The sequence below is a fragment of the Kryptolebias marmoratus genome, linkage group LG3 (genome assembly GCF_001649575.2).
Source record: "Kryptolebias marmoratus isolate JLee-2015 linkage group LG3, ASM164957v2, whole genome shotgun sequence".
Taxonomy (NCBI): domain Eukaryota; kingdom Metazoa; phylum Chordata; class Actinopteri; order Cyprinodontiformes; family Rivulidae; genus Kryptolebias; species Kryptolebias marmoratus.
In genome coordinates, this window is record NC_051432.1 from 24388156 (window position 1) to 24401779 (window position 13624).

Here is a 13624-nt window from a genome sequence, read left to right on the forward strand (position 1 = left end):
TAAAGTGAAAAACCGGCCGGCTGACAGGAGCGATTCATTCACCGACGTCTTTCTGTCATCTACGTTTGTCCGATTTTACCTCCAAATGCTGTAATTCGTCTCGAACACAACAGTCTGTTTAGCTGCGGTCCAGTCTCGAAGCCAACTCGATATAAAAGGTAAGAGCTCGGCTTTATTTTTGTCGAAAAGCAAAAAAAAGTAGGTCGCCCATTTTTTTTAGCTTCCATTTAAGTGACAGGAAGTGGGTTAATGCTACATTCCGTTAGCCTGGCTCAGCTCGCTGTTCGAGGCGGCGTTGACTTGTAGATGTTTGACCGTTCAAACAGCAAGGAGACTTTTACTATTTTGTTAATATTAAGCAACACTCGAAGCATCTTGAACAGAATTTCCTCTGCGTATATATATGAATGAGTCCAGAGCGTAAATTCCCGAGCAGAACGGGGACCAGCCCTCTGCGGCGTCTTTATCAGGGTTGATATACGTGGCTCGTAGTTCGTATTATTGACTGAGTGTATTCAAGATCTCACTTTTACTCCTCGAAAAAAGTGAGAAAAATCTCACACAGAGCAAAAGAGTTATGTTGGCATATAGTTCAGGATTTAATAAACAATTTATCTAAAATCAACAGTTTAAATTTCGACAAAGAAGGTGATACATATAGATAAGTGGTAAATGTTCATATTCTGTTGCACCTTTTTAACTTTATCTTTAACATTTTCTTTTCCTAATTTACTTCTAATCCCCTCAGTAATATAATTTGTATGCATTACAGATTACGTATGCATCGATTTTTCCACACAGTCAAAAACTTGATGAGTGTAAATTCTTGTGAAACTATTTGGTTTAAACGTCAGCCTGTAATCTTCCCATAGAAAGATGATCACTAACTTAAAGCCTCAAGCAATTTCACCCATATTATAACTAAAAATATCACCTTCCTGTTACATTGATTCACTAGCCTACAGTAGTTTAGACCTGTGGTTCCTATAGTTAAGGTCAGGACCCCACTGTGGGTCGTGAAACAAGCGTGGGGTCCTAAGATGGTTTCCAGAAATTAAATCAAAGTTAAAATTGATTTCTAACAACACCTTTTTGCCATAAATAATATCAACAGCAGTTTAGGCTGTTGTGTATCCTTGTTTTCTGGCTTACTGACTTTTTTTTTTGTACACTTCAACCAGCAGCAGTAGATGTCACAAATCTTTGCTGATGTTTTGTGGGTCAGAACCTAAAAGGTTTAGGAACCATTGGTCCAGACAAAACTGTATATTAGTCTCAAACTGTCTTAATCGCATCTGACTGCTTTACTAGGCCTTTTCTAAATGCTTCTGAAAACTGCATAAAAATGTTGTGATCCCTAGTGAAAGTGATCCTGTTGCTTCAGTTGCTTAGTGATGCTTTGCAAAGGGCGTCACTAATGTCCAAACGGGACATACCAATACACATATGGCCTAAATAAATAGCACTAATCAAAGGTTGGGCACACCTGCTCATTCATTTCAGGAATTGTTTTCACTGTGCTCTCGTCACGAAAACTTGCTGAGCAGGTTTTGTGACGGCCTTTATGTGCGTCATGCTTTCAAGGATCCATGTCTTAAATTAGCACGGCAGAGAAAAGATCCCGCGTATAAAGAGAGGACGTTCAGTGTGGTTGTAAGCAGAGAGCGGGTAGCGTGAAGAGAGACAGAGCCCCGGGAAATTTGGAGCAACAGAGCTTGGATTACCGCCGTTGCTCTGATTATATTAAGTTCTTCTACTGGACTGATCGCCTCACTGTGGTGTGTTTATTTATTTATTTATTTCTGCTGAAGATCAGCGATGTCGACCTACCAGGAGTTCATCCAACAGAACGAGGACAGAGATGGTGTGAGATTCAGCTGGAACCTTTGGCCCTCCAGCCGTCTGGAGGCCACGAGACTTGTGGTTCCCGTTTCTTGCCTCCTTACGCCTCTGAAGGAAAGACCAAACCTGCCACCTGTTCAGTATGAGCCCGTCGTGTGCAGCCGAGCAAACTGCAAAGCTGTGCTCAACCCACTGTGGTAAGTTTCACAGTTTTATGTGTGCGCACTGTGGAAACTACTTTTTATCAGTTTGTTGCTGGAAATCGGTTTCTATTATTGAGTTATTGTTTGTTTACTTATTTATTTATTCCTATTGGTCAGCCTTTTTTTGTTTTCATTTTGCCATATTGGATATGATAAGGATGATGAATTTTGAGGATTTATGATTTTTTTACCAAATGCTAAGTTCTTACATTTTGCACTATAGTGTAAATCAGTTTTACCCATGACTTCTTTAAGCAAACCCTTTTTATTTTATTTTTTTACAGTCAAGTTGACTTCAGAGCCAAAATATGGGCGTGCAACTTCTGTTTCCAGAGGAACCCTGTAAGTATAGCTGCACTAGTATGTCCTCTTTTTCTTTTTTCTTTTTTTTTTTCTTGTCCTATTTTAAGTTCTGCCAAAATATGTTTAAGTGTCACACATTAATGTGGTTTGTCTACATTCCTTTATTAGGCTGCTTAAGGTGGATCTTTGTTTCCTTCTCTTTGTGCAGTTTCCTCCCTCCTATGCAGGAATATCAGAGATGAACCAGCCAGCTGAACTCATGCCACAATTTTCAACCATTGAGTACATAGTACAGGTATGCTTAACACACCTCACCAACCTGACATCAGCCAAGTACATAATGTACCAAAGATATTCTGAACAAAGAACATTAATGAATCCAATTAGTTAAATACACAGAGTGTTTGATGGTCACCATCTTATTCTAAAACATCTGTATTGTGTAGTACTTTGTTACATGGAGTCCAAAAGCATTTCTAAAGTTTCATATGTAGATTTAAATGCATCATATTCTTTCATTTTTGCTGCTGAATTACTGAGGAATAATAAATAACATCTAAGTTGATATATTAATGACAGACATCAGTGTTAAAATTTGTTAAATTACAATATAAGCTGCATTTATACGCATTAAGTGTAACATAATAAAGCATGTGGTTTAGTGATTAAATGACATCTGTGTTACAGTCAGATAGAAAATGATGTTCAACATCTGACAAGTTCAAACAGTTTTCAGCTTCCTTTTTTTTTGTAGCCGAACATTTTTCTGTTTGCAGACAAAACTAAAAGCTGTTTTGTCTCTGTGTATAATGATGCAGCTTTATTAACCTTTCTTTGCTGACTCTTCGCAGCGGGGACCCTCAGCCCCTCTCATCTTCCTGTATGTTGTGGACACGTGTTTGGAAGAAGAGGACCTCCAGGCCCTCAAGGAGTCCCTCCAGATGTCCCTGAGCCTGCTGCCACCCAACGCACTGGTGGGCCTCATCACGTTCGGACGCATGGTTCAAGTTCACGAGCTCAGCTGTGAGGGGATTGCCAAGAGCTATGTCTTCAGGGGCACCAAGGACCTCTCCTCCAAACAGATCCAGGTTGGTCCAGGGCACTTTTAAAAAGGAGAGACGATTTGTGGACAAAACTTGGCATTTAGAGTGACATTAAGCTAAACTGATTAGACCAGGAAGTTCATGCTCGGGGAACAAAAATGCCTGGAAATGGTTTTGTTCTCAAACAAAGAGCCTAATGTTTTTTTGTTTTTTCCAGGAGATGCTTGGTTTGACAAAGCCAGCAGTTTCAGGACAGCAAGGCCGTCCTGTGGCTCCTCAGGATGCTGCTGCTGCCTCTTGCAAGTATGGATGAGCGAGAGCACTTCCCACATGATAATCCATGGTACTTTTAGAAGAGCTTGCAGCAGTTTGCTATTTGTTTTCCTAAGAGCTTTAATCGTTCACTCCCAGGTTCCTTCAGCCTGTGCATCGAGTCGATATGAACCTGACAGACTTGCTTGGTGAGCTTCAGAAAGATCCCTGGCCTGTCCCTCAGGGCAAACGACCTCTCCGCTCCACTGGTGTCGCGCTGTCTGTTGCTGTCGGCCTTCTGGAGGTACAACAAAGACAAATCTGATGCAAATAGCATTTTCGGACACAGAAATTGGCACATCTGTTGCACACAAATGGATTATCAGTCACTGAGGTGTTCTGTAGTAACTTGAACTTTAGCCTCTTCAATACAACCACGCCACATGTCACTGTTCAGAAAGTTACTCACTGCCTGATAATCAACAGTAGGTTTGTGCTGTCAGTTCAAAGGCTAGTTCCTGTTTGCCTTCTGTCTACACCCCCCACCATCATTATCCTCTCTCCTCTCCTTTCGATAATCTGTGTAGTTATATAACCGCAAAAGATCATTCTCCCGCTTAGCCGACGGGAGACGTGCCCAGATTTCTGTTCTTTCACTGACTCCAGATTCGCTGATTTGACCTGACACACAAGTATTACACATGAAGCAGAGCTGCAAAAATGTTTTCAGCATTCAGGGTTATCTGGTTTATTTGTTTAATCACTGTTTGGGTAGAACGTATCAAAAAGTCAAACCATATAAACATGCTTGTTGTAGCTGTTCCTTTGGCTGCGTGGCTCTTTGCCAAATGTTTCATCCCGTTGTGTACTTTCCCAGACTCTGGTACTTTGGATTGGGCTGTGTTGGTTGTGAGCTCTGCCCTTAGTTTAAACAGATTAGTTTGACTATTAAAGCATTAGTTATTGAATGTTAAACTTGTATTTTTATAGGCGATCTTTATTATTTTAGTGCGTTCTTGGCCATCAACCATTTCAGTGTATCCAATTGATAAAATAACTCGATATGACAAGTAATGTGAAAAGAAGAGAAGAGACTTTTATTTAATCTTTTTTTTTTTTTGGTGCACTGAACTAATGTGCAATGTGATCTACAATGGGGTTACTGAAATCCAACTCCTGCTTTTTCATCAGGGGACATTCCCCAACACAGGGGCTCGTGTGATGCTTTTCATTGGTGGGCCACCCACCCAGGGACCAGGCATGGTGGTGGGAGATGAGTTGAAAACCCCCATCCGCTCTTGGCATGACATCCAGAAGGACAATGCAAGGCATTTGAAGAAAGCTACTAAGGTGACAAACTCATGAAACCCTCCGTGGACATCTTTAAAAACTTCTTTCAGTATCCTATGATAAATGTATTTGCAGAAACGCTCATAAAAAGAGTACTGATGTTCACTTTCATGTGGTTTCTCTCCTTTTCACAGTACTATGAAGCCTTGGCCAACCGGTCTGCAGCAAATGGCCACAGTGTTGACATCTATGCCTGCGCTCTAGACCAGACTGGGCTGCTGGAGATGAAGTGTTTGTCTAACATCACAGGGTACGTCAGCACTCGCTGTTCAATTTGTTGCAGGCGTGGATTTGTTCAATGTTTAACTAAGTATTGTTATATTTTATGTTTCAGGGGACACATAGTGATGGGAGACTCTTTCAACACCTCCCTGTTTAAGCAAACCTTCCAGAGAGTCTTTAGTAAGGACTACAACGGAGACTTCCGGATGGCGTTTGGAGGTGTCCTAGAGATCAAGGTAAATAAATCCTATCACTATAATACCCAGTCAAAAGTGAATGAGACTTGTAAAATGGATCTGCATCTGTTATAAATTTGTTTTTAAGGGTTAATGAGAGATTTTGTCTTTGCAGACCTCAAGAGAGCTGAAGGTTTGTGGGGCCATTGGGCCGTGTGTTTCCCTCCACTCAAAGGGTGCCTGTGTTTCGGAGAATGTACGTCACTACCACATACGTGAAACTGGGGAACTCAGATTTCTTGCTCTCAGAAATGTAACCTGAGAGCCACCCATTTACACCACAATGTGCTCTTTGTTTTGTGTAGGAGATGGGTATTGGTGGGACAAGCCAGTGGAAAGTGTGCGGTCTCAACCCCTCCACGACTTTGGGCATTTACTTTGAAGTTGTGAATCAGGTAAAGCAGGGTTTTCCATTACAGCTTTTAGATCACAAGATTACAAAATTACGCTGAGTGCATAATTTCGAATGACATTAAAGGAAACAATAGCTGCGACTGAGAATAATGCCTTTCTTTTACTGAAACCCCTCAAACAATGGCTTGTTGTGCTTTTTTTTCTGCAGTGAATGGCGATTTGTTAAACACATGCAAGAGAGGAATAATTGTTTTGTTTTTTGTGTGTTTGTAGCACAATGCACCAATCCCCCAGGGCGGTCGAGGGGCGGTCCAATTTATCACCCAGTACCAGCACTCGAACACACAGAGGAGGATACGGGTCACCACCATTGCCCGGAAGTAAGGCTCTGATTTTATTGTTGTGTTTTTTTAGTTTTTATTTTTTGTAAGGCTTTCAGACAGAACAAAATGGCCCAGTTGATACCTTTACTTTACATCTGCCTTGGGTAATTTGTTTGCAAATGGTCAGCTCTGATTGAGTTTTCACAGCTGGCAGTTAATTCATACCCCAAGTCTGCTGATGCTTCTGTAGAAATCACAGCACATTCAGACATCTGAACTATATTATTTAACTATAACACAGTTCAGACTCACATTTTTGTAGTTGTATCTTGATAAGCTTGATTACTTAAAGAGATGTGATACAGGCACAGCAAAGACTGAAGTTTTGTAAAAATCCACCATCAGCCGTTTTACTCAAGCTCACATTGGTTCAGTAGGGGGTCCTACGTTGAGGCTCAGGACAGATTATGTTCAGACTACCAAACCTATGCCGATAAAAGGGAGTCTGAGTGAACATATTTCTAATGCGCATTGATTGCTGTTCCCACCTGTACTTAGAGCTATCTGAATGCAGTCTGATTCCTCAGGGCAGATTAAAATACCATGTCGATTCTAAAAGAGGTCAGTTTAAGTGTCAGCCTGGTATGTTCTTAACAAACTGGTCCCTCTTGTTTAAAAGAGTGGAAAACATTTACATAAATGAAGAATGCCAGTCTTTGAAGTTGAGACCTGAAGTAGTCTTTGTTTGTAATAGAGATTTGCATATCTACAAATAAGGCTGACCCTTAAAGACTTGTAAGTTATGTGTGTGCGTCATCTCACCACTCCCATGCTCACCTGTGGCTCACCTGTCTCCTCTCCTGTTTCCACTGTGCTACTTTCTTCTCTCTCTCCATCTCCCCTCCTGCCTTTCCTTTTTATTCATTTTTCTATAAACTACTCAAGCTGGGCAGATGCTCAGTCTCAGATTCAGCACATCGAGTCCTCGTTTGACCAAGAAGCGGCCGCAGTGCTCATGGCTCGTTTGGGAGTCTTCAGGGCGGAGTCGGAGGAAGGACCGGACGTTCTGCGTTGGCTCGACAGGCAGCTCATCCGCCTGGTGAGTGACAACCCCACGCACCGGCCTGTCCCAGTTGGACTTAGGACAAGAATGGCAGTACATAGCTGGCATTGTTAGGATTCTGTAATTAACATAATGAGTTGGTTTGTCATTTGTTTTAGTAGGTTAGTGGGTTAGCCATGCTATTTAGGGTTGAGTCTTTGGTATGTTCAATATGTAAGCAATGTGTCACCGCCCATTTTTCAGTGTCAGAAGTTTGGCCAGTTCAACAAAGACGACCCCACATCCTTCAAGCTGTCAGAGTCCTTGTCCCTCTACCCACAGGTAAACCTGCCCTCTAGTGGAAATATAAAAAAAATCTACTCAACCTTTTTGTTTTGTTTGTTTAAAGTTATTTTAACATTTATTGTAGTTTCATTTTGTTTCTCTCCTAATTAGACATCATTAAACGTTTTCTCCTCCACCTACAGTTTATGTTCCACCTCCGTCGGTCGCCCTTCCTGCAAGTGTTCAACAACAGCCCGGATGAGTCCTCCTACTACAGGCACCACTTTGTGAGACAGGACCTGACCCAGTCCCTGATCATGGTCCAGCCTATTCTCTACTCGTACTCCTTCTACGGACCACCAGAGGTCAGCCTCATTCCCCTCACATATTCCACCGGCAGCAGAGCAGCAGAGCAGCTGAGCCTTTCCTTAAAGCCAGTGTTTTGATGCAGAAGCGTTGCAAACTGTTGTAAATGTGTGATTTGTTTACCACAGCCTGTGCTCCTGGACAGCAGCAGCATCTTGCCAGATCGAATCCTACTGATGGATACTTTCTTCCAGCTGGTTATTTACCACGGAGAGGTGAGACACTAGGTCAAAAACAGGATTTTTAAAGCTCGGTTTGTTTTCTAGCAAAGCTTTTTTTGTTGTCGTTTGTTTACCTAAGGCTAGTCCATGCATGCAGAGTTAAAGTGTTTGTCTTTATTTCAGACCATAGCCCAGTGGAGAAAGGCAGGCTACCAGGAAATGGCGGAGTATGAGAACTTCAAACAGCTGCTTCAGGCTCCGCTGGACGACGCTCAGGAGATCTTACAGACTCGCTTCCCCATGCCTCGCTACATTGACACCGAGCACGGAGGCTCGCAGGCTCGCTTCCTGCTCTCCAAAGTCAACCCATCACAGACCCACAACAACCTCTATGCATGGGGACAGGTACAGTGCCAGTTTCTTTTGATTTGTTTTATTTTATTCAGAATCTTACTGCAGTTTTAGTATAATTTTCGCTTTAAACTGATAAAATTAAGTTGGGCTGTTTTTATTTTTTTCCCCATTTCATTTCCACATATGAGTTTTTTCCTCCTTTTTTATTATTAAAATAAAACAAAATCCCCAGTATTGCCTGAAATGTGGGAAGAAAAACAATCAGCTCTGACTTCTCAAAAGATTTCTGTTTGTAAACACTGATCTAGGGATTAGTTAACCTTTGATTATAAATGGGAAAAGATTGAAATCTAAAAACAGCATTAAGCTCTTTATTTCCCAACTCACCAAGGAGCTGAACTCTAACCTGTTGTGTAAACTGTAGCACATATTGTCATACTGCAGGATTACCAACAGAATGTGGTCCGAGTGTTGTGTGCTGCAGCGATCACGGACCCGCTGTCTGTCTTACGCACAGATCTGTTCGAAAACTAAAATATTCTAACCACCGTTCTTTTATTTCCTTTGCTCTCTTGTCGCTGTAGGAGACAGGAGCCCCCATCCTGACCGATGATGTCAGCTTACAAGTCTTCATGGATCACTTGAAGAAACTGGCTGTTTCCAGCTCCACGTAGACCTAGTCCACCACAAAAAAAAGGAAGAGTACAATCTTCTAGGATCCAACAACATTTCCATGTTTTTGTAAAGAAGCCAGATTTCCAGTCTACTGTTTGAGCTTGATCCACTTTCACTGTTGTCTGCCTCGACTTGTGAGATTTCCACGATTCTAAAGAAGCAAAGGGAAAGGGTCAGGATTGGTGTATTTGTGAAAATAAATCTAGCAACACGTTGTCATTTAGACTTTATGAGTCTGCAACGAAAGATTGTGCATGTAAGCAATATGAACATCCTCTATTTTATACTACTTACATCTGACAGTGAAAAGACTAATATTTACATTAGTTCCTCGTTTGTCTTTCTGTGTTTGTTGCATCAGACTGGAGTGAAGCTGCTGTGAAATAAGATGCTTGTATTTGTGCTTGCTTTGTCTATAGCTAAAGATGAAATGTTTAGACTTTGTCATGAATAAATTATAGAAGAATCTCAAAATGTTCACATGGCTGATCAGACCTAACCCTGGGGTCTTGTTAAGAATCAGTTTGTACAACAATAAGATGCAACTTTTTCGAAGAAAATTCTCTCACTGGATAATGAAGATCCACATTCGGAGGAGAGGAAATCCCATCTGCTCGACTGGGACAGTCTGTTTTTTTTTTATTCAACACCAAACATTAAGGTCTATTTTTAACTTGGACTATACGGGACATTCTATAGTCTCATCTGGACTCGTTAACCATCTGTCCAAGTGTCTTTGTAATCTCACTTTAATACAGAGCAAAACTGTAAAAAGAAGAGTTGTCTGATTGAAATCCTGCCAGCATGAAACTGTCTGTGTTGTGTGTTCTTTCCACCAGAATGTCAGGAACTTCTTTCTCTTTTCTGAGTGATAAGGCTTTATTTTGAACATCTTTAAATAATACAACAAATAAAACTTAAATTAAAAAAGTCAATACATGCCTAGCATTCATAGAAGTATAGAAAGGAGCACAGGCTTATTTAATCCACCCCTTTTCTTACATTTAGAACTGAATTCTTCCTGTTTTATTCTGTCCTAAGTCTATAAATATTGCAAATATTATTTTGGTTATGTAACCCCAGTAACATGTCAAGAAATGTACATATTTCCAAATATCCAGAATAGACATATAACACACACACACAGGGCCATCACAAGTTACACATTTACTGTATAAAGACGATCAAAGCCCTTCTTCCTCTCTGTACTTTGGAAAGACCACATGTTTAAACGAGTTTTTGGTTCATTTTAATATTTGTGATTGTAAGAAGAATGAATTTGTACGATCTCTGTAACCAGTATTATAAATTATCCTTATTCTCCTCTTTTTATAAGATGATAAAACTGAACATTTTTAAGCATAAACCCAAACCTGTGCAAAATCATTTTAAAAACACTGAAACCCGTAAACAGTGGAGGATGTGCTTCTTTCTCATCGCTGCCAGCAAAAAGGGGACAATTTATGCTTTATCATTAACCATGCATATGTTTATATAACATAATTTCCAACATATTTTGTCGTCTATCGTCACACCAAGAAACTCCGTCAGTGTCGACACCATTTTTATGTTTTATCTGTTTCTGATCCAGTACTTCGTGCATCAACATGAGCTGCAGGGAACCTCAGATGACTATTTCTTTTTGGTATCTCATCAAAACTTTGTCCGCTGGCATCTGTTGGCTCCCGTGTGAGCAAAGGTTTAATCTGTTTAGTGTTGTTAAGATGCCTGAGTGTGTGCAGCCTGCGCAGCATGTTGTCACAGCAGCGGGTGGCACATCCTCCGTGGAGTTTGGAGGCACCACCACTCCCAAACAATAGTCTTTATTTTATTTTTTTCCCTCATCCATCACTGCTGATGTAAAGCTCACAAGTGCAATCATAAAACCACTCAGTCAACATCTACTGTCACTGTAAGCTGATTTCAGAGCAGACAGTATGATTTTGAGGATCAGTGAATGGCAGATTATAAAGACTAATCCTGAGGGGCTATGTGTTAAGAGGCAAATTCTACTCTTATCAGCTTTAAGCAGAAGTTGCCACTGAAATACAAATGAGTTCTGTCTTTCAAAAGCTTAGGCCTCGCTGTGTTCCACTCTGAAGCCACATATGCTTTAGATGTATTGAAGGGGAAATCAAAAGATGCCACGCACCAGCTCTTAATCTCTTTTGACATAGATACTTGTGCACAATGCAAAAAAGCTACATCTAAACCCACCTACGTTTTCAGTTGACAGCCGAGCTGTTGCATGGGATTAGAGGCGGTGCTGTACATACATATGACATGATCCTCTAAAGAGAAAATAAATGTATCTGTGTTTAATCTCTGGGTTTACATGTTTGGCCTTCTTGGTGCATGAGAAAGCTGTGCGAGCCGGGGTGTGAGTTTAGGATTGTTAAATTCCCGATTGTTTTTCCTTACTGTCTTATAGCCAGCGCTGCAAGGAAACGCGTCGTCTCGTTAGCTTCTAGAGAAATCAGGAGGGATCGGCCGAAGTTCAGAAAGTCCAAAATGGTGACACAGTTCAAACACATAAAACAAATAAAATAAAATACAGATACAACATGAAAAAATTGGATTTAAAAAACTCAGCAAAGGAAAGTGTTGATAGTTTAACAGTCACCGAAAAGCAGAAAGTTTTAGGAATAATCATGACTTCATGAATGATGTCCTGTCAGAACCACTGGCTCCTGTAAGAGATGTGATTAAATAAAGGCAGAGGTCAAGCTAAAATCTAAAAAAAAAAATCATTCCAGAGTAAATAGAATTGTTAGAAAGGCCGATAAAATGTTTGACTTCAGGAATGCAATAGTTTACTGTGCAGTCATATTTATGATCGTATTTATACATTTTAAAATAGAATGAAACCTGTTAGATGAAATGGGGTGATTACAGGAAAGTTATTCTAAAACACTAAAAATCCCAAAGAAGCTCCTGAAGTAGGGAGGGTTATGTACAGAAACCTGACGATCCTCAAACAGAAACATCCTCGTGAATCTGACAGAGGCGCAAAAAGCAGACAGGTTGAGAATCTCACTGAATTAGAAGACACTGCAACAAACATTTTCAAAGCAGACCCCTAAAAAAAAAACTCCAAAAAGCATTTTCAAATTTAAACACTCAAGCTGTCTCGTTTGTAGTCATTTTAAAAACCGTCGAAAGCAGAAACAATCTGGCGTCATATTGTAGAAGTATGACATCATTTGTAACTTTAACCTTTTAAAACGAGGTTATCTTTTCGTTTCGGTCTCTTATGAGAAGCGTTTCTGTGCTGTGCGTGCTGCGTGCAGAGTGCTTTTCCCCTTCTAGGCTCTGCGGATGTGTTCATTACCCAACACTGCAGCAAACTGCGAACCGCAGGGATTAACTTCTTGTTATTGCCACAGACTCAGGAGACAACCTTTGACCATCCACGCAGACGTCATAAGCAGTATTTACCCGACTGCTGCCAAGTCATCGGTGTGCACTGATACTCCGTATGACTCCTGTCGGCTGCTGGGAACAACTGGTGGACGGGTTTAAAGACACAAAACACTTCTTAAGATTGAGCCCAGAGTACTTCAGTTTTTTACTGACACACTCAGTGTGTGTCTGCTGATTCAGCGTTCGCCCTGTTGCTTTTTCTGTTTATAGTTTTTTCCATATGTTATTTTGCAATCATATCTGTGCTATTTTAACCATTCATATGTCAACAGGTTCAGTGTGTGCGCCGTGACTTTTAGTATTTCTAATTTTTATACTTTTAAAAATATTTAATTTTATTCACATTTCCCCCATAGAAACACATTCAGATCTCTTCAGTTGCTACAGAAACGTTGTTCTCTGAAATCTACTTCATCAACTTACTGTTTTTCTCTTCATTTGTTCCTTTTAGCTTCTGTCTCCCCATCATTTTAGCGTTTAGACATAATTTTGCTACATATTATGGGGTTCCATTAGTGCCAAAAATATGTTTATGTGTCTATGTAAGCCGTGTATGTAGCATGCTTATGGGGTTCCATTAGTGCCAAAAATATGTTTATGTGTCTATGTAAGGCGTGTATGTAGCATGCTATGTATATGTTAGGTGATATGTAAGGTGATATCTTAGGTGATATGTAAGGTGATATGTTAGGTGTATATGTAAGGTGTATATATTAGGGGATATGTAAAGTGATATGTTAAGTGTGTATGTATTGTAACATGTACTGCGTTGTGTCTATGTTCCGTACATATCATTATGTCACTTAACATATACACCTTGCATATGACCTTACATATACACCTAACATATCACTTAACATATGTTGAGGAGACAAAATATTACCTAAATGAAACTCAAACTCTAAAAAACCTCTCCTCACGACGGACCGGAAAATGCACATAGAAACGAGGAGTCAAAAATGGTCAGAAACAGTATCTTCAGTTTAAAAGATTTATTAGCCTTAGTACTAAAGGAGACACTCCTTACCAGCTCATAGCAGGAACACCAGAAGATGTCTGAGCTAAATCTCTAAAACATAGCATTTTAACCTGAACAAAGAACTGGCCAATCCTCCTTCGGTCATCTTTCCGGAACCCTGTATATGGACTTGTTTTTCTCCATCTTCTGCAGGTGGTTTTCTTCGAGTGGG

The 13624-nt window shown here is 40.4% G+C and overlaps 1 protein-coding gene across 2 annotated transcripts; it reads left to right on the top strand.

Moving 5' to 3' along the window:
• Nucleotides 1-10377, top strand: sec23b (SEC23 homolog B, coat complex II component). 2 transcript variants are annotated; one of them, XM_017417040.3, is made up of 19 exons: nucleotides 1-158; nucleotides 1812-2039; nucleotides 2330-2387; nucleotides 2557-2643; nucleotides 3200-3436; nucleotides 3609-3694; nucleotides 3803-3947; nucleotides 4835-4993; nucleotides 5128-5243; nucleotides 5328-5451; nucleotides 5567-5647; nucleotides 5757-5846; nucleotides 6079-6185; nucleotides 7074-7227; nucleotides 7435-7512; nucleotides 7659-7820; nucleotides 7950-8036; nucleotides 8166-8387; nucleotides 8921-10377. In XM_017417040.3, the coding sequence occupies exons 2-19, from the start codon at nucleotides 1819-1821 to the stop codon at nucleotides 9008-9010; spliced, it is 2304 nt and encodes a 767-aa protein (XP_017272529.1). In that variant the 5' UTR covers nucleotides 1-158; nucleotides 1812-1818; the 3' UTR covers nucleotides 9011-10377. The 2 variants fall into 2 exon arrangements, with proteins under 2 accessions (XP_017272529.1, XP_037830765.1); XM_037974837.1 differs by lacking the exon at nucleotides 1-158 and having other exon boundaries at nucleotides 1630-2039.
• Nucleotides 10378-13624: the final 3247 nt, after the last annotated feature.

Excerpts from the sequence above, each read along its gene's own strand:
- sec23b (XM_017417040.3), top strand. The coding sequence starts at position 1,819 with ATGTCGACCTACCAGGAGTTCATCCAACAGAACGAGGACAGAGATGGT. Across the intron at positions 2,388-2,556 it reads TCTGTTTCCAGAGGAACCCT|TTTCCTCCCTCCTATGCAGG; the intron begins GTAAGTATAGCT and ends CTCTTTGTGCAG. Across the intron at positions 7,228-7,434 it reads ACAGGCAGCTCATCCGCCTG|TGTCAGAAGTTTGGCCAGTT; the intron begins GTGAGTGACAAC and ends CCCATTTTTCAG.